Genomic DNA, 21,697 nt, shown 5'->3' with positions numbered 1-21,697 from the left:
GCGGTTTGCACTCCGCACAGATCGGGCAGTCCCTGGTGACCGCTTTTATCTCCTCGTTGGAGAAAGGCAGGTTTCGGGCTCTGATGTAGTGGGCGAGCCGGGTGACCCCCGGGTGGCAGAGGTCGTTGTGGATGACTTTCAGTCGGTCAATCTGCGCGCTGGCGCATGTCCCGCGGGATAGGGCATCCGGAGGCTCGGTGAGCTTCCCGGGTCGATACTTAATATCGTAATTATAGGTGGAGAGTTCGATCCTCCACCGAAGAATTTTACCATTTTTTATTTTGCCCCTTTGCGAGTTATCAAACATAAAGGCAACCGATCTTTGGTCGGTGATGAGGGTGAACCTCCTACCTGCGAGGTAGTGCCTCCAGTAACGAATAACCTCCACAATGGCTTGTGCTTCTTTCTCGACTGAGGAGTGTGGGAGTTCTGAAGAGGGTACGGGAGAAAAATGCGACTGGTCTCCCTGCCTGATTTAGTGTGGCTGCTAGAGCTACCTCGGAGGCGTTGATCTCAACCTGGAATGGAGTGGATTCATCCATCGCCCGCATGGCCGCTTTGGCGATGTCCTCCTTGATGTAGTTGAAGGCCTGACGTGCCTCAGCTGACAGGGGAAATCGTGTGGCCTTAAAGAGTGGGCGGGCTTTGTCCGCATATTGAGGGACCCACTGGGTGTAGTAGGAAAAGAAGCCCAAGCACCGTTTGAGGGCCTTGGGGCAATGGGGGAGGGGGAGTTCTAAGAGGGCGCATACGGTCCGGGTCTGGACCCAGGACTCCGTTTTCCATGACGTAGCCGAGGATGGTCAGTCTGGTTGTGCGGAAAACGCATTTCTCTTTGTTGTAGGTGATGTTTAATTTCTGTGCCGTCTGGAGAAAACGGTGGAGGTTGGCGTCGTGGTCCTGCTGGTCATAGCCGCAGATGGTGACATTGTCCAAGTACGGAACGTGGCCCGCAGCCCGTACTGGTCCACCATTCGGTCCATTGCTCGTTGGAACACCGAGACCCCATTAGTGACGCCGAAAGGGGACCCGGAGGAAATGGAAGAGGCGGCCATCGGCCTCGAATGCCGTGTAGTGGCGGTCCTCCGGGCGGATTGGGAGCTGGTGGTATGCAGACTTCAGATCCACCGTGGAAAAGAGCCGATACTGGGCGATCTGATTTACCATGTCTGCAATCCTGGGGAGGGGATACGCGTTGAGGAACGTAAATCTATTTCTGGTCTGACTATAGTCGACAACGATGCGGAATTTTTCCCCGGTCTTAACGACCACCACCTGAGCTCTCCAGGGACTATTGCTGGCCTCTATAATCCCCTCACTGAGAAGCCTTCGGACCTCTGATTTGATAAATACCCTATCCTGCAGGCTGTATCGCCTGCTACGAGTGGCTACGGGTTTACAGTCCTTTGTGAGATTGGCGAAGAGAGGAGGGGGGGGATTCGCAGCGTAGCGAGGCTCCAGGTAGTGAGTGGGGGCAGGGGCCCGCTGAAGCTGAGGGTGAGGCTCTTAAGGTTACACTGAAAATCTAGGCCTAATAAGAGTGGCGTGCAGAGGTCGGGCAAAACGTAGAGTTGAAATTTTGAGTAGCTAGCGCCTCGGATTGTGAGTGTCGCGGCGGTGCGCCCCTGGATCTGGACAGAATGGGAGCCTGAAGCGAGTGAGATAGTTTGCCGCACGGGGAAAACGGGGAGCGAACAGCGTCTTACCAGGTCTGGGTGTCTGACGCTCTCAGTGCAACCGGAGTCGAAAAGGCATGGCGTGTTGTACCCGTTGATTTGGACCTCTGCCATCGCATTTCGCAGATGCTTCGGGCGTGATTGATCCAGGGTGACTGCGCCGAGTTGCGGGCCGCGTGACGAGCGCCCGGGGAGGTCGTACTCTTCCGATGAGTTGTCCGCGCGTGGAGATGCAGGTCGGGCCTGTGGATCGCACGTGGCGGGCGGCGAGGAAGATGGCGTCCAAGATGGCGGCCCCCATGAGTCGCACGTGGCCAGCCGCGTGGTGGAGGTTTGCCAAGATGGCGGGCCCCATGGATCTCACGTGGCGGAAGGGGGCGGGGTCGGGGCATAGGCCGCAGCGTTTTGGGCCGCGATTACTTCGTGCCGCTGGGGAGTTGGAAGCTGGGGCCCCTTTTGCGAGTCACACTCTCGCGCAGTGGCCTTTCCGCCCGCAGCTGCTGCAGGTCGCGTCGCGGGCCGGGCATTGCTGCCACGGGTGCTGATTCTGGCCGCAGAAATGGCAGGCTGGGGCAGCATGGTGGCTGGGCGGCCGCGTGGCACAGGCCTGGGGGAGTCGCTGGTCGGGGGCCCATGATTGGGTCGCGGGGTCCGCGGGGAACGAGGTGAGGCTGCGGGAGGAGACCTCCATCGTGGTAGCAATTTCCACAGTTGTTTCTAAGTCTTGGGCCCCCTTTTCCAGCAGTCGTTGGCGCACATAATTAGACCTGAGGCCCGCTACAAAAACATCGCGTACAGCAAGTTCTCTATGTTCAGCCGTGGTAACCGCTTGATAGTTACAGTTATTCGATAGATTATTGATGTCTCTTAAAAATTCGGTGAGTGATTCTGTAGTCGTGAACACATGGCATGCGTAAATTTTGTTAATGGGCCTTTCATACATCTTATCGAGTACTGCTAGCGCTGCGGTATATGAACCGGCCGAGTTTAGTTGCGTAGAGATTCTGTTGCTCACCCTCGCGTGCAGTAGACTTAACTTCTGTTCCTCTGTTGTTTCGGCTGTGCTCGCTTCTGCCAGGTAGGCCTTAAAGCACCGCAGCCAGTGGGAGAAGATTTATTTTGCCTCTCCATCCTGTGGGTCGAGTTCCAGGCGTCCAGGCTTGAGGGCTGATTCCATGATCGATCCTGACTGTTCTTAAGTAGATTAAATTGATGGAACCATCAATTCACGAGACACGTGCTTTAAGATATGAACAGTGGTTTTAATCTACTTACTACAGAGCCAGCCTGTTACCCGTTGAACTCTCGATGAACTGCAGGCTGGCTCTGGACACAGTTATTTATACAGCAGTCTAGGGGAGGAGTCGCGGGCAGAGCCAAGAGTGGAGCCCTGTACAAACTCCTGAGCATTCCCAGAGCTACTCCCCCTAGTGGTTGGATAACGCTACTGCGCTTACAATGGTATTGGTAAATACAGTGTGAATTACTAAGTTACATTCACCACACAAGCAACTAAAGCAGCTGATTTGCACAAAACCAAAGACAGTGCAACTGACGGCACGCAAGCTGACAGCATCATACCCTGACGGCACGGCACCCTGGCGGCACGGCATCCTGACCGCAAAGAACCCTGATCACGGCATTCTGACGGCACCGCACTCTGACGGCACAGCACCCTGACAGGACTGCACTAACGGCACCGCACCGCACTCTGACGGCACAGCACCCTGACAGGACTGCACTAACGGCACCGCACCGCACTCTGACGGCACAGCACCCTGACAGGACTGCACTAACGGCACCCCACCGCACTCTGACGGCACCGCACTGTACTCTGACAGCACGGCACTCTGACGGCACGGCACTAAATCAGGTCCCCCTTAACCTCCGTCTTTCCAACGAAAACAATCTGAATCTACTCAACCTTTCTTCGTAGCTAGCACCCTCCATACCAGGTAACATCCTGGTGAACCTCCTCTGCACCCTCTCTAAAGCATCCACATCCTTCTGGTGATGTGGCGACCAGAACTGCAGTATTCCAAATGTGGCCCAACCAAAGTCCTATACAACTGTAACATGACCTGCCGACTCTTCTACTCAATACCCCGTCCGATGAAGGCAAGCATGCTGTATGCCTTCTTGACCACTCTATCCACCTGCGTTGCCACCTTCAGGGTACAATGGACCTGAACTCCCAGATCTCTCTGTACATCAATTTTCCCCAAGACCCTTCCATTGCCCATATAGTTCGCTCTTGAATTTGATCTTCCAAAATGCATCACCTCGCATTTGCCTGGATTGAACTCCATCTGCCATTTCTCTGCCCAACTCTCCAATCTATCTATATTTTGTTGTATTCTCTGACAGTCCTCCTCGCTATCTGCAACTCCACCAATCTTAGTATCATCTGCAAACTTGCTAATCAGACCACCTATACCTTCCTCCAGGTCATTTATGTATATCACAAACAGCAGTGGTCCGAGCACAGATCCCTGTGGAACACCACTAGTCGCCCTTCTCCATTTTGATACACTCCCTTCCACCACTACTCTCTGTCTCCTGTTGCCCAGCCAGCTAGTACACCCTGAACCCCATCCGACTTCGCTTTTTCCATCAACCTGCCATGGGAAACTTTATCAAACGCCTTAGTAAAGTCCATGTATATGACATCTACAGCCCTTCCCTCATCAATTAACTTTGTCACTTCCTCAAAGAATTCTATTAGGTTTGTAAGACATGACCTTCCCTGCACAAAACCATGCTGCCTATCACTGATAAGTCTATTTTCTTCCAGATGGGAATAGATCCTATCCCTCAGTATCTTCTCCAACAGTTTGCCTACCACTGACGTCAAGCTTATAGGTCTATAATTCCCTGGATTATCCCTGCTACCCTTCTTAAACAAAGGGACAACATTTGCAATTCTCCAGTCCTCCGGGACCTCACCCGTGCTCAAGGATGCTGCAAAGATAGTTGTTAAGGCCCCAGCTATTTCGACCCTCGCTTCCCTCAGTAACCTGGGATAGATCCCATCCGGTCCTGGGGACTTGTCCACCTTAATGTCTTTTAGATACCCAAAACTTCCCCCTTCCGTATGACAACTTGACCGAGAGTATTTAAACATCCATCCCTAGCCTCAACATCCGTCCTGTCCCTCTCCTTGGTGAATACCGATGCAAAGTACTCATTAAGAAGCTCACTCATTTCCTCTGACTCCACGCATAAATTCCCTCTTTTGTCTTTGAGTGGGCCAATCCTTTCTCTAGTTACCCTCTTGCTCCTTATATACGAATGAAAGGCTTTGGGATTTTCCTTAACCCTGTTAGCCAAAGATATTTCATGACCCCTTTTAGCCCTCTTTAGTGATACTTGGATTGGATTAGTTTATTGTCACGTGTAGTGAGGTACAGTGAAAAGTATTTTTCTGCAAGCAGCTCAACAGATAATTAAGTACATGAAAATAAAAGGAAATAAAAGAAAATAGATAAAAGAAAACACATAATAGGGCAACACAAGGTACACAATGCAACTACATAAGCACAGGCATCGGACGAAGCATACAGGGTGTAGTGTTAATGAGGTCAGTCCATAAGAGGGTCGTTTAGGAGTCTGGTGACAGTGGAGAAGAAGCTGTTTTTGAGTCTGTTTGTGCATGTTCTCAGACTTCTGTATCTCCTGCCCGATGGAAGAAGTTGGAAGAGTGAGTAAGCCAGGTGGGAGGGATCCTTGATTATGCTGCCCGCTTTCCCCAGGCAGCGGGAGGGGTAGACGGAGTCAATGGATGGGAGGCAGGATTGTGAGATGGACTGGGCTGTGTTCACGACTCTCTGAAGTTTATTGCGGTCCTGGGCCGAGCAGTTGCCGAACCAGACTGTGATGCAGCCCGATAGGATGCTTTCTATGGTGCATCTGTAAAAGTTGGTAAGAGTTAATGTGGACATGCCAAATTTCCTTGTATTTTTCATCAGGAGGAGGTGAAGTTAGAGACACAGAAATATTTTGAAAGCATTAGAAGTTTACTGTTTTGAGAGAAAATGGAAAGGAAGCAAGCTCTGATCTAGTAACCCTTGTGTGACCATAAGGAGAGACCGTTTTCTTTCCCAGTGAGATAGCTAAAAAAGTGACAACATTTAATAGCAGAGCAGTCTTGTCTGGAGACAAGGAAAAGGCTGAAACAACCCAGTTGAAGCAGCCATTTGAAGACATTCAGAGAGAGTCTGAAGGGGTTCTCACAAGAGGCAGGATCTGTTTTGGAATGCAAGTATCACTTTAGGCCTTGCCTAAGTTGGATTGAGAGATGTTTGTTTATTTTCTTCTCATTTAATGCAAAATGGAGTAGTAGTGTTAAAGTGCAAGTAAGATGCTTGTTTCAGGTTTGAAGTTAAAACCAGTTTAATATTGTGTTAATAATAAAGTTTTTTAAAAAAAATACCAAAGCCCTATTTTTTCACACAATCACTCCTGGAGCTTCAGTCTTTCAAAATAAAATGAAATATTGGGGCTTTGATCCAGTATTTTAGCCACCTTTGTGGTCTGGTCGGGGATTGTAATACTTTACTGATGATTTGGAGGAAGTTTGATGGGTGATAAAATTGGCTTGGTTCATTTTGGGAACAATCTTCCATGTTGTTGGATAGTGTCAGTGTCAGACACCCTGGTGAGGATTTGATGAGGGAAGTGGCGAGGGAACTGTATGTTCACTGGCTGATAATTCAGGGACTGTTCGTTCAATACCCGGTTAATCCTGTGATATTTCAGGACTCATTCTGCTGTGTTGCTAATTTGCAGCTTTTCGTTTTTTTAAACAATAATTCTTTTTATCTTCACCACCTTGGTGGCTGCCTGGGTCTCTTGGGCCTTGAAGTAACCTTCAGATGTGTGATTTGTGCAAATAATTGCTAAGCAGCACAAGCCTCCAGATGAGACAGCACTTAACCACTGAGAACGATCAAAAGCTAATTATAAAACCTGGGAGTGTACTGGAGAAGCTGAAAATGGCAGCCGGAGATTAGCTGGAGAACCATTGAATGCTGCACCAGACAAAACAGGGAGAGGGGTTGCCACCGACTTCAATTACAGAGACTAGTCCAGACAGGAAGAGGGAATGGATAAGTAAAAAAATAAGAAAGAGAAGGAGCAATAAACATCAGGAAGGTGGAAAGAAAATGGAATAAAGAGTAAGGAGAGAAAGAGAGATAGAATGAGAAAGGAAAAGAAAAAGAACTGACAGAATGAAAGAGAGAAAATAAGAAAGATAAAAAAGGGCATAGGGAAAAAAGGAGATAAGAGTAGAGGTATGAAATAAATCAAAAAGAAATGAAAGGAAATGTGAGAGAAGGGAGGAAGAGAAAGAGACACAAAAGGATAGAAAATATTGCCCAACGGCAAACCCAAACATCTACATTTCCAGCAACAATTCAAACTCAATCCTTGCAGAAAAGATTCCAACAAGTGAAATCTTCCTGGAAACTGTTCACATCATTTATTCATACACTATGTGTGCGTGTCTGCTGTCCTGAGCAGCACTCTCCCTCCCGCATGTCCCCAGGGAATCCATCTGTCTCATGTGTAATTACATAAAATTAACCAGACTTGAGTAACTCAGTTTTCTCTGTAACTGGTATCCAGGACTGCTCCTACATCAGGCTTTATACAGCCAAAATAGACAGCGCTGGAAGTAAACACAGCACCTGTCCCCTCACTGTAACACACTGTGACAGAGAGACAGCACTGGGGGTAAACACAGCACCTGTCCCCTCACTGTAACAGAGAGACAGCACTGGGGTAACACAGCACCTGCCCCCTCACTGTAACACACTGTGACAGAGAGACAGCACTGGGGTAAACACAGCACCTGTCCCCTCACTGTAACAGAGAGACAGCACTGGGGTAACACAGCACCTGTCCCCCTCACTGTAACACACTGTGACAGAGAGACAGCACTGGGGTAAACACAGCACCTGTCCCCTCACTGTAACAGAGAGACAGCACTGGGGTAACACAGCACCTGCCCCCTCACTGTAACACACTGTGACAGAGAGACAGCACTGGGGTAACACAGCACCTGTCCCCTCACTGTAACACACTGTGACAGAGAGACAGCACTGGGGTAAACACAGCACCTGTCCCCTCACTGCAACACACTGTGACAGAGAGACAGCACTGGGGTAACACAGTGCCTGTCCCCCTCACTGTAACACACTGTGACAGAGAGACAGCACTGGGGTAAACACAGCACCTGCCCCCTCACTGTAACACACTGTGACAGAGAGACAGCACTGAGGTAACACAGCGCCTGTCCCCTCACTGTAACACACTGTGACAGAGAGACAGCACTGGGGGTAAACACAGCACCTGTCCCCTCACTGTAACAGAGAGACAGCACTGGGGTAACACAGCACCTGTCCCCTCACTGTAACAGAGAGACAGCACTGGGGGTAAACACAGCACCTGTCCCCTCACTGTAACACACTGTGACAGAGAGACAGCACTGGGGTAAACACAGCGCCTGTCCCCTCACTGTAACACACTGTGACAGAGAGACAGCACTGGGGTAACACAGCACCTGTCCCCTCACTGTAACACACTGTGACAGAGAGACAGCACTGGGGTAACACAGTGCCTGTCCCCTCACTGTGACAGAGAGACAGCACTGGGGATAAACACAGCACCTGTCCCCTCACTGTAACACACTGTGACAGAGAGACAGCACTGGGGTAACACAGTGCCTGTCCCCTCACTGTAACACACTGTGACAGAGAGACAGCACTGGGGGTAAACACAGCACCTGTCCCCTCACTGTAACACACTGTGACAGAGAGACAGCACTGGGGGTAAACACAGCACCTGTCCGCCTCACTGTAACACACTGTGACAGAGAGACAGCACTGGGGGTAAACACAGCACCTGTCCCCCTCACTGTAACACACTGTGACAGAGAGACAGCACTGTGGGGTAAACACAGCGCCTGTCCCCTCACTGTAACACACTGTGACAGAGAGACAGCACTGAGGGTAAACACAGCGCCTGTCCCCCTCACTGTAACACACTGTGACAGAGAGACAGCACTGTGGGGTAAACACAGCACCTGTCCCCTCACTGTAACACACTGTGACAGAGAGACAGCACTGGGGGTAAACACAGCACCTGTCCCCTCACTGTAACACACTGTGACAGAGACAGCACTGGGGTAACACAGTGCCTGTCCCCTCACTGTAACACACTGTGACAGAGAGACAGCACTGGGGGTAAACACAGCACCTGTCCCCTCACTGTAACACACTGTGACAGATAGACAGCACTGAGGGTAAACACAGCACCTGTCCCCTCACTGTAACAGAGAGACAGCACTGGGGGTAAACACAGCACCTGTCCGCCTCACTGTAACACACTGTGACAGAGAGACAGCACTGGGGGTAAACACAGCACCTGTCCGCCTCACTGTAACACACTGTGACAGAGAGACAGCACTGGGGGTAAACACAGCACCTGTCCCCCTCACTGTAACACACTGTGACAGAGAGACAGCACTGTGGGGTAAACACAGTGCCTGTCCCCTCACTGTAACACACTGTGACAGATAGACAGCACTGGGGTAACACAGTGCCTGTCCCCTCACTGTAACACACTGTGACAGAGACAGCACTGGGGTAAACACAGCACCTGTCCCCTCACTGTAACACACTGTGACAGAGAGACAGCACTGGGGGTAAACACAGCACCTGTCCCCTCACTGTAACACACTGTGACAGAGACAGCACTGGGGTAACACAGCGCCTGTCCCCTCACTGTAACACACTGTGACAGAGAGACAGCACTGGGGTAAACACAGCACCTGTCCCCTCACTGTAACACACTGTGACAGAGAGATAACACTGGGGATAAACACAGCACCTGTCCCCTCACTGTAACACACTGTGACAGAGAGACAGCACTGGGGGTAAACACAGCACCTGTCCCCTCACTGTAACAGAGAGACAGCGCTGGGGGTAAACACAGCACCTGTCCGCCTCACTGTAACACACTGTGACAGAGAGACAGCACTGGGGGTAAACACAGCACCTGTCCCTCACTGTAACACACTGTGACAGAGAGACAGCACTGGGGGTAAACACAGCGCCTGTCTCCTCACTGTGACAGAGAGACAGCACTGGGGATAAACACAGCACCTGTCCTCTCACTGTAACACACTGTGACAGAGAGACAGCACTGGGGGTAAACACAGCGCCTGTCCCCTCACTGTAACACACTGTGACAGAGAGACAGCACTGGGGGTAAACACAGCACCTGTCCCCCTCACTGTAACACACTGTGACAGAGAGACAGCACTGTGGGGTAAACACAGCGCCTGTCCCCTCACTGTAACACACTGTGACAGAGAGACAGCACTGGGGGTAAACACAGCGCCTGTCCCCTCACTGTAACACACTGTGACAGAGAGACAGCACTGGGGGTAACACAGCACCTGTCCCCTCACTGTAACACACTGTGACAGAGAGACAGCACTGGGGGTAAACACAGCACCTGTCCCCCTCACTGTAACACACTGTGACAGAGAGACAGCACTGGGGGTAAACACAGCACCTGTCCCCTCACTGTGACAGAGAGACAGCACTGGGGGTAACACAGCACCTGTCCCCTCACTGTAACACACTGTGACAGAGAGACAGCACTGCGGTAACACAGCGCCTGTCCCCTCACTGTGACAGAGAGACAGCACTGGGGGTAACACAGCGCCTGTCCCGTCCTCCATCTTTCTTTCTTTCTCACCATTTGGTAGCCGACACAATACCCTGGGTAGTGTGATCATCTCTTTATCTGCTCAATTTTAACTTGATGGAATCTGTCCTTGCCCTCACATTGTCTTCTCGAAAGGGGATTTTCACCCCACCTACTTTTTTTCTTCTCTATCATTTCTGAAGACTTTGGTTGAGATCTTGCAGCTGTCCATGCTACTGGGTCCTCTGGTCAATTTTAGTGAGTTGCGAATGATTCAGATGTTACAAATGATGTGGTAGAATCAGAGCTGGAGAGCAAAATAGTAATATAGGAAATGAGAATCAGAGAATGGAAGGAAGGGAAAGGGACAAAAATTCTGAAGATTACACTAACAGACAAAACTAATGTTACAGGGCAGCAGGGTGGTGCAGTGGCTAGCACTGCTGCCTACGGTGCTGAGGACCCGAGTTCGATTCCAGCCCCAGGTCACTGTTCATGTGGAGTTTGCACATTCTCCTCGTGTCTGTGTGGGTCACACACCCACAACCCAAAAGGATCGGCAGGGATGAATTGGCCCTGCTAAATTGCCCCTTAATTGGAACAAAAAAATTGGATATTCTAAATTTATTCAAAAATCTAGATGTTACAAAGACAAAACTAAAGGCTTTGTATCTGAATGTGCATAGCCCTCGTATGCACGGCAGCATGGTAGCATTGTGGATAGCACAATCGCTTCACAGCTCCAGGGTCCCAGATTCCGGCTTGGGTCACTGTCTGTGCGGAGTCTGCACATCCTCCCCGTGTGTGCGTGGGGTTCCTCCGGGTGCTCCGGTTTCCTCCCACAGTCCAAAGATGTGCAGGTTAGGTGGATTGGCCATGATAAATTGCCCTTAGTGTCCAAAATTGCCCTTAGTGTTGGGTGGGGGTTAATGGGTTATGGGGATAGGGGGAGGTGTTAACCTTGGGTAGGGTGCTCTTTCCAAGAGCCGGTGCAGACTCGATGGGCCGAATGGCCTCCTTCTGCACTGTAAATCTCTGTAACAAAGTAAATGAATAAATAACACACATTGAAATAAATAAATTCAATCTGATAGCCATTACAGAGGCTGCAGGATGGCAAGGATTGGATGCTGTGAATTGAGGGTTATATAACATTCAAGAAGTATAGAAGTTGGTTAAAGGTGGAGGGGTAGCACTGTTAATCATGGAATAGTCAGAGATGAACTTGGTTTAGGAGATCTGGATGTGGAATCAGTTTGGAAGATGAGGACTAGTCGGGGGAAAAAGTTACCAGTGGGCGTGGTCTGCAGACTCCCTAACAGTAACCACACTGTAGGAAGAAGTATACAAGAAGAATTATTGGTTACAAAGGGACACCAATAATCATGGGTGACTTTAATCTCCATATAAACTGGAAAAAATCAGATTGACAGCAGTAGGCTGGATGAGCAGCTCATAAGAGTGTTTTTGACACAGGTTCTAGGAGCAGCACATCCTGGAAGTAACCAGGCTACATTAGCCATGGTATTGGGTAATGTGACACGATTAATTAATGATCTCAGAGTAAAGGCACCCATAGGTAGAAGCAACCACAATATGACTGAATTTTACACAGTGTGATAAGAAGAATAGTGGATCTAACACTAGTATTTTAAACATAAATAAGGGCAACTATGTGACTGAAAGCTGAGCCAGCTGAAATGAACTGCGATTCGAGGCTAGAGGATAGATCAATACAGCAGCAGCAGCAGACATTAAGATGATGCTTCAGATAAATATATCCCTACTATAACAAAAAATTCTAAGGGGAGTATCCAACACCTGTGGGTACTTCTGGAGGACACTACTGATAAATTGGGCCTGCAGTAGGTGGTAAGAGAACGAACATGAGGGAAAAAACCTATCTGACCTCATCCTCACCAATCTACCCGTTACAGATGCATCATCCACAACATTATTGATCAAGTCTTGGCGGAGATGAAAACCCACCTTCACACTAACGTTGCTGGAGGCCAGTCATTTCAGACTCAGGACGTCGCTGCAGGAGATCCCAAGACTTGGGCCCAACCATCTTCAGCTGCTTCATCAATGCCCCTCCCTCCATCATAGAAGTGGGGATGTTCTCTGATGACTACAATGCTCAATTTCATTCATGAATCCTCATATAAAGTAGTTCATATCTTCAAGCAGCAAGATCTGGAAAAGATCCAGGCTTGGGTTGATAATTATCGCAAAAGTGCTGGGAAGTGGCCATCTCCACCACAAAACTAACTAACCACCTCCCTGACATTCAATGGCATTTCATCACTGAATTCTGGGGCTCAACATTGACCAGTTACCCAACTGGACTGGCCACATAAACACAGTGGCCACAAGAACAGGTCAGAGACTGGAAACTCCAGGCAGTGTTTCATCTCATAAATCATTAACACCTCTCCATCACCAATAGAGCATAACTCAGGAGTGTGATGGAATACTCCCCACTTGCCTGGAGGAGTGCAGCTCCAAAACACTGAAGAGCTTGACAATGCAGTCCTGCCTAATTGCTGCTCCACCCACCACCATAAATATTCACTCCCATCACCACTGGCACACGTGGTAGCAGTGTGAACCATCTACAAAGATACAATGGAGCAATTCACCAAGGTTCCCTTCACTGCACTTCCTACACCTACATTCTCCATCACTGAGAAGAACAAGGGCAGCAACTGCAAGGGAACATCACCACCACCTGCAAGGGAACATCACCATCACCTGCAAGGGAACATCACCACCACCTTCCAGGGAACGTCACCACCACCTGCAAGGGAACATCACCACCACCTGCAAGGGAACATCACCACCACCTGCAAGGGAACATCACCATCACCTGCAAGGGAACATCACCATCACCTGCAAGGGAACATCACCATCACCTGCAAGGGAACATCACCATCACGTGCAAGGGAACATCACCACCACCTGCAAGGGAACATCACCACCACCTGCAAGGGAACATCACCACCACCTGCAAGGGAACGTCACCACCACCTTCCAGGGAACATCACCATCACCTGCAAGGGAACATCACCATCACCTGCAAGGGAACATCACCATCACGTGCAAGGGAACATCACCATCACGTGCAAGGGAACATCACCATCACCTGCAAGGGAACATCACCAGCAAGGGAACATCACCACCACCTGCACGTTTCCCTCCAAGTCACACGTCACTCTGACTTGGAACAATATCGTTCCTCCTCCAAAATAGCTGGATTAAAATGCTGGATGCCCTCCATTATAGCATGTAAGAGTACCATCACCACATGGATTGCAGTGATTCAAGAGAGCAGCTACCACCACATTCTCAGGGTAACGAGGGGCAATCAATAAAACCTGGCCTTGCCTGGGACCATATTCCACGAATGACCTTTTTAACAAAAGCTATTCCGTTCTCATTTGTAACACTGAGGCTCACAGCCATTGCAACTTTCTACTCCAGGCACATCAGAGGGATCGCAATCTTCCTCGGAGTGATGCCCCTTCCAGGTGTACACTCAGATTCTGACAACCTTTATGTGGCCTACCTGACAGATTGGGTCCAATTCCAGCTTCTTTCTAATGAACTTTTCAACATGTCGAATTGTTGCCTCCTCCGACACCCGGATGTATTTCTTCTGCAATGGCTGAAGAAAAAAAGATAGAAAATCAACCTGGGGATTAATGGAGTCCGAGGTTTGAGTGGCAAAGTGACCTCCTTATGTTGATATGAAAATGGATACCAGAAGCCTTCAGTTCAGGATTAACACACTGTCCATCAGTAGGATTATGGAGGTGGTACACTGTTCAGCCCCTCTAGAAATGGAGTAGCAGCCACTTCCACACACCGTCTGCTGTTCACCGGAGATGTGTCAATGTATCCTGGTGCTGGATGGTATTATAGCAAAAGCTGATCATCTACGACAACTCTCACTTTCAGATCCGTATAACATAAAACATAATATAAAAATCGCTTATTGTCACAAGTAGGCTTCAACGAAGTTACTGTAAAAAGCCCCTAGTCGCCACATTCCGACGCCTGTTTGGGGAGGCCGGTACAGGAATTGAACCCACACTGCTGGCATTGTTCTGCATTACAAGCCAACTGTTTAGCCCACTGTGCTAAACCAGCCCCTAAAATATCCAGCTTCAAATCTGTTAATAATGGCCTCTAGATGTCACTCATATTGTCAAAATATGCATCTGTTTATGCTCATGAAACATCAAAGACAGCATAGGCCATTTTGCCCCTCCAGCCAGATCTACAACTCAATAATGCAATCATGACCTCAACTCCACTTTCATGCCTGCCCCTCCAACTCCATTATTGATCAATGGAGACCCCTTATTCTGAAACTGGGAGACCCTAGGTCTAGATTCCTTCACGAGGGAAACATTCTCTCAGCCTCTCCCTCAGAATCTTAGATCTTCCACTAAGATCATCTGTCATTCTTCTAAACTCCAATAAGCACAGGCTCAACTTTTCCTCAAAGACAATCCCCTCATCCCAGGAATTGGCCTTTTTTTGTTAATTAGGAGGAATAGGCCATTTGGTCCCATGATCCTGCTCTCCCATTTGATTGGGTCATGGCTGACATTTATGCCTGCCCTCTATATTTTTGATTCTCTTGTTAATTAAGAATCTAACTCATCCTGGAAAGTATTCAATGCTCCTGCCTCCACTGGTTTCTGGAGAAGTGAATTCCATAAACCATTGGAGGGAAAAGGTTCTTGCATCCATCTTAAATGGGAGACTATATATTTTTAAATTGTCCCCGAGTTTTGGTCTCTCCCACAAGGGTAAACATCCCCTCAGTATCAACCCCATCAGTTCACCTCTTCTAAACTCCAATGGATACAGGCCCAACCTGTCAACCTCCCATCCCAGGTATCAAGCTGAGTGACCCTTCTCTGAACTGCTCCGAATGATATTATATCCTTTCTCCGTGGGGGGGGGGGGGGGGGGCAAAACTGTACACAGAATTTCAGATGTGGTCTCATCAATGCCCTATTCAACTGTAGTAAAACACCCTTACTTCTATATTCCATTCCCCTTGCAATAAACAACAATATTCCGTTCGCCTTCCTAATTATTTGTTGCGCCCTGCACATTAACTTTTTATGATTCATGTACCAGGACACCAGATCCTTCTGTACCACACAGTTTTGCATCTTTCTTGGATCAGAAATTGGCTAGCTGATAGATGACAAAGAGCGGTGGTTGATGGGAAATGCTCTGACTGGTGTCCAGTTACTAGTGGTGTGCCACAAGGATCTGTTTTGGGGCCGTTGCTGTTTGTCATTTTTATAAATGACCTGGAGGAGGGCGTAGAAGGATGGGCGAGTAAATTTGCAGATGACACTAAAGTCGGTGGAGTTGTGGACAGTGCAGAAGGATGTTACAAGTTCAGAGGGACATAGATAAGCTGCAGAGCTGGACTGACAGGTGGAAATGGAGTTTAATGCAGAAAAGTGTGAGGTGATTCATTTTAGAAGGAATAACAGAAAGGCAGAGTACTGGGCTAATGGTAAGATTCTTGGTAGTGTGGACGAGCAGAGAGATCGCGGTGTCCATGTCCATAGATCCCTGAAAGTTGCCACCCAGGTTGAGAGGGTTGTTAAGAAGGCGTACGGTGTGTTAGCTTTTATTGGTAGAGGAATTGAGTTTCGGAGCCATGAGGTCATGTTGCAGTTGTACAAAACTCTGGTGCGGCCGCATTTGGAGTATTGTGTGCAGTTCTGGTCGCCACATTATAGGAAGGATGTGGAAGCATTGGAAAGGGTACAGAGGAGATTTACAAGAATGTTGCCTGGTATGGAGGGAAGATCATATGAGGAAAGGCTGAAGGACTTGAGGCTGTTTTCGTTAGAGAGAAGAAGGTTAAGAGGTGACTTAATTGAGGCATACAAGATGATCAGAGGATTAGATAGGGTGGACATCGAGAGCCTTTTTCCTCGGATGGTGATGTCTAGCACGAGGGGACATAGCTTTAAATTGAGGGGAGATAGATATAAGACAGATGTCAGAGATAGGTTCTTTACTCAGAGAGTAGTAAGGGTGTGGATGCCCTGCCTGCAACAGTAGTGGACTCGCCAACACTAAACGCATTAAAATGGTCATTGGATAGGCATATGGACGATAAGGGAATAGTGTAGAGGGACTTTAGAGGGGTTTCACAGGACGGCGCAACATCGTGGGCCGAAGGGCCTGTACTGCGCTGTAATGTTCTATGTTCTATATTTAAATAATATACTGCCTTTCTATTCTTTTGGCAAAGTAGGTGAGTTCATACTTTTCCCCATTATATGTCATCTGCCAGTTTTGTGCCCACTCACTCATCTATACACCTTTGTAGACTCTTATGTCCTTGCCCAATTTACTTTCCCACCTGTCTTTGTGTTATCACCAAGTTTAGCCTCAATATATTCTGTCCCTTCATCCAAGTTATTTATGTAAATTGTTAATAGTTGAGGCCGCAGCACTTTTGACACTTTCAACTTCCTGTTAGCCAACCAACCCTCTATCCATGACATGTTATCCCCCAGACTATTTTGTGTGGTAATCTTTTATGTAAACCTTATTGAATGTCTTTTGGAAATGCTACAGTACAGGTTCACTTCTGTCCACCCTGCTTGTTACATTCTCAAACAGATTTCTCTTTCACAAATCCATGTTGCCTCTGCCTGATTGTATTATGATTTTCTAAATGTCTTGCTGCTATTTCCTTAAGAATGGATTTTAGTATTTTACCAATGACAGATGTTAGGCTAACTGATCTATAGTTTCCTGCTTTGTGTCTTCTTCCTTTCTTAAACAGAGGAGTTAAATTGTGGTTTTCCAATCCGCTGGAACCTTTCTGACTGTATCCACTACCTCAGCAACCACTTATTTTAAGACCCTAAGATGCAGGCCGTTGGATCCAGGGGACTTGTCGGTCTTTAGTTCCATTAGTTTTCTCAGTACATTTCTCCACTGAATGATTGTTAAGTTCCTCCCTCCCTTTCCCTCCTCAATTTTCTTTTACTATTTATTTTGCATCTTCTACTGTGAAGATAAATACAAAATACACATTCACAATTTCTGCCATTCCCTTATTTCCCATTATTAATTCCCCAGTTGCATCCTCTAAGAAACTGTTTACTTGAACTACACTTTTTTATATACTTGTCGAAGCTTTTACTCGGTCTTTATATTCCTCACTAGTTTACTCTCAGATTCTAATTTTTTAGAACCATTTTTTACTGGTTTATAAAATTTTCTAAATACCTACTACTGGCCTTTGCAGCATGATATTCCTTTTCTTTCCATTTGATACCATCCTTATTTAGCCACGGGTGGTTCAGCCTTCGCATTGAGTCTTTCTTCCTCAAAAGTATATCCACCAACAACTTTGCCTTAAATCCAACACTGGAATTTGAATATAGGTTTCAGAATTGTAATCGAGTGGTGCTGTCAAGCCCCAAAACCTTTGCACTTAACCCACCATGCCCCCACCCTCACATTAATTTCATGCCAGGCACTGGGAGGGCAGCAGTAAAGGATGGAAATCTCAATGTTGAACACTTCCCTTCACACTGTTCCTACAGTGGAGGAATGGTAAGTTTTTAATTCCATAATTAGTCTGCAAGCTGAAGGATTTTGCATTCAGGATCTATTTGGCAGGTGTTTATGAAACGTCTTTACATGACAGAATAAAGTAATGGGACTGGAGGATAGCCAATGTGGTACCATTATTCAAGAAGGGAGGAAGGGATAAACCAGGTCAGTCTAACCTCAGTGGTGGGGAAACTACTGGAAGCAATTCTGAGAGACAGAATGAATCTACATTTGGAGAGGCCGGGATTAATCAAGAACAGTCAGCATGGTTTTGTTCACGTCTGATCAACTTGATTGAATTTTTCAAAGAGGTGACCAGGTATGTAGATGAGGGAGATGCATTGGACGTAGTCTACCTGGACTTCAGGAAGGCTTTTGATAAGGTCCCATATGGGAGATTGATAGCGAAGATAAGAGCTCATGTAATCTAAAGAAATTTGGCAAATTGGATCCAAAATTGGCTGAGTGGCGGGAAGCAGAGGATGATGGTCGAGGGGTGTTTTTATGACAGGAAGCCTGTGTCCAGTGGGGGTCCTGCAAGGATCAGTGTTGGGGCCCTTGCTATTCATGAAATTTAAGAAGTATTTAGATGTGCACTGGGGGTGTGGGAGGGGGGGGGGGGCGTCACCAGGCCGAGGACCCGGGATCGATCCCAACCCCGGGTCAGCCCGTGTGGGGTTTACACATTCTCCCCGCGTCTGCGTGGGTCTCACCCCCACAACCCAAAGATGTGCAGGGCAGGTGGATTGGCACGCTAAATTGCCTCTTAATTGGGAAAAAAATAATTGGGTAAATTAAATTTATTTTAAAATTCCATCACCTGGGATTTGAACCCAGGTCCCCAGATCATCACCCTGGGTCTCTGGATTACGAGTTCAGCGACAATACCACTTTGCCACCACCTCCCCATAATGTGTGGGGGCACGTACTCAAGGCAAAACAGTCTTGGCCTCTCGTGGTTGAATATTTGCCAGCCTTTAGGCAAAGTCACTGCAAAGATTGTGTACTTCTGTGAAGTAGAACATAGAACAGTACAGCACAGAACAGGCCCTTCGGCCCTCGATGTTGTGCCGAGCATTGTCCGAAACCAAGATCAACCTATCCCACTCCGTCATTCTGGTATGCTCCATGTGCCTATCCAGTAATCGCTTGAAAGTTCCTAAAGTGTCCGACTCCACTATCACAGCAGGCAGTCCATTCCACACCCTAACCACTCTCTGAGTAAAGAACCTACCTCGGACATCCTTCCAATATCTCCCACCCCGAAGCTTATAGTTATGTAACAGCTACATCCACCCGAGGAAATAGTCTCTGAACGTCCACTCTATCTATCCCCCTCATCATCTTATAAACCTCTATTAAGTTGCCTCTCATCCTCCTCTGCTCCAAAGAGAAAAGCCCTCGCTCCCTTAACCTTTCCTCATAAGTCCTATCCTGCAAACCAGGCAGCATCCTGGTGAATCTCCTTTGCACCCTTTCCAATACTTCCACATCCTTCCGATAATGAGGTGACCAGAACTGCACACAATACTCCAAATGTGGTCTCACCAGGATCATGTATAGTTGCAGCATAACCCCGTGGCTCTTAAACTCAAGCCCCCTGTTAATAAACGCTAACACACTATAAGCCTTCTTCACGGCTCTAGCCACTTGAGTGGCAACCTTCAAAGATCTGTGCACATGAACCCCAAGGTCTCTTGGTTCCTCCACATTCCTCAGAACCCTGCTGTTGACCCTGTAATCCGCATTCAAATTTTTTCCACCAAAATGAATCACCTTGCACTTATCAGGGTTAAACTCCATTTGCCATTTTTCGGCCCAGCTCTACATCCTATCAATGTCTCTTTGCAGCCTACAACAGCCCTCCACCTCATCCACTACTCCACCAATCTTGGTGTCATCAGCAAATTTACTGACCCACCCTTCAGCCCCCCTCCTCCAAGTCATTGCTAAAAATCACAAATAGCAGAGGACCATCCATCACAACCCTCTGTCTTCTATGTGATGGCCAGTTACTTATCCAATTGGCCAAATTTCCCTCTATCCCACACATCCTTACTTTCTTCATGAGCCGACCATGGGGAACCTTATCAAATGCCTTACTAAAATCCATGTGTACGACATCAATTGCTCTACCTTCGGGACTTTTTCCATTAACTTACCGACCACCGAAGTAAGGCTAACTGGCCTATAATTACCAGGGTAATTCCTATTCGCTTTCTTGAACAGAGGAATAACATTCGCCACTCTCCAGTCCTCTGGCACTATCCTCGTGGACAGTGAGGACCCTCCCTTGCCTCCCAAAGAATCCTTGGATATATCCCATCTGGCCCAGGGGACTTGTCGACCCTCAGGTTTTTCAAAATTGCTAATACATCCTTCCTCAGAACATCTACCTTCTCCAGCCTACCCGCCTGTATCAAACTCTCATCCTCAAAAATACGGTCCCTGTCCTTGGTGAACACTGAAGAAAAGTATTCATTCAATGCCTCTCCTATTTCTTCTGACTCCATGCACAAGTTCCCACTACTGTCCTTGACCTGCCCTAACCTCACCCTGGTCATTCTTTTATTTCTCACAGAAGAGTAAAAAGCCTTGGGGTTTTCCTTGGTCCGACCCAAGGACTTCTCATGCCCCCTCCTAGCTCTCCTAAGCCCTTTTTTGTTTAGCTCATTCCTTGCTACCTTGTAACCCACAAGTGAACCAACTGAACCGTGTTTTCTCATCCTTACATACTCTTCCTTTTTCCTCTTGACAAGACATTCAATCTCTTTTGTGAACCATGGTTCCCTCACACGGCAATTTCCTCCCTGTCTGACAGGGACATATCTATCAAGGACACGCAATATTTGTCCCTTGAACAAGCTCCACTTATCATTTGTGCCTCCTTTCCCTGACAGTTTCTGTTCCCATCTTATTCTCCCTAATTCTTGCCTAATCGCATCATAATTACCCCTCCCCCAATTATAAACCTTACTCTGCCGTATGGCCCTATCCCTCTCCATTGCAATAGTAAAAGACACCGAATTGTGGTCACTATCTCCAAAGTGCTCTCCCACAAACAAATCTAACACTTGGCCCGGTTCATTACCCAGTACCAAATCCAATGTGGCCCCCCCTCTTGTCGGCCTATCCACATATTGTGTCAAGAAACCCTCCTGCACACACTGTACAAAAACTGCCCCATCCAAACTGTTCGACCTATAGAGGTTCCAATCAATATTTGGAAAGTTAAAGTCACCCATGACAACTACCCTGAGACCTCCACACCTATCCATAATCTGTTTTGCAATTTCTTCCTCCACATCTCTATTACTATTTGGGGGCCTATAGAAAACGCCTAACAATGTGACCGCTCTTTTCCTATTTCTAACTTCGGCCCATATTACCTCAGTAGGCAGATCCCCTTCGAACTGCCTTTCTGTAGCCGTTAAACTATCCTTGATTAACAATGCTACTCCTCCACCTCTTTTACCACCTTCCCTACTCTTACTGAAACATCTATACCCCGGAACATCCAACAACCATTCCTGTCCCTGTTCTAACCATGTCTCCGCAATGGCCACAACATCATAGTCCCAAGTACCAATCCACGCTCCAAGTTCACCTCCACGCTCCAAGTTCACCTTGCACAAGTGCTGCAGGGGTTGGCATTTTTGCCACAAGAGAGAGTCAACAGAGAGCAG

The 21,697-nt window shown here is 47.8% G+C and overlaps 1 protein-coding gene across 2 annotated transcripts in view; it reads right to left on the bottom strand.

The window, feature by feature from the left end:
* Nucleotides 1–21,697, bottom strand: part of pcgf6 (polycomb group ring finger 6) — a 94,855-nt gene that overhangs the window by 32,479 nt on the left and 40,679 nt on the right. For both annotated transcript variants that reach the window (XM_038773280.1, XM_038773281.1), the window contains exon 8: nt 13,963–14,061. In XM_038773280.1, the coding sequence (XP_038629208.1) occupies nt 13,963–14,061 (99 nt within the window). The remainder of the gene's footprint in view (nt 1–13,962; nt 14,062–21,697) is intronic.

The sequence above is a fragment of the Scyliorhinus canicula genome, chromosome 16 (assembly GCF_902713615.1).
Source record: "Scyliorhinus canicula chromosome 16, sScyCan1.1, whole genome shotgun sequence".
Lineage (NCBI taxonomy): Eukaryota > Metazoa > Chordata > Chondrichthyes > Carcharhiniformes > Scyliorhinidae > Scyliorhinus > Scyliorhinus canicula.
Note: the sequence above shows the minus strand (reverse complement) of the source record. Positions and strands in the feature narration are given on the sequence as shown.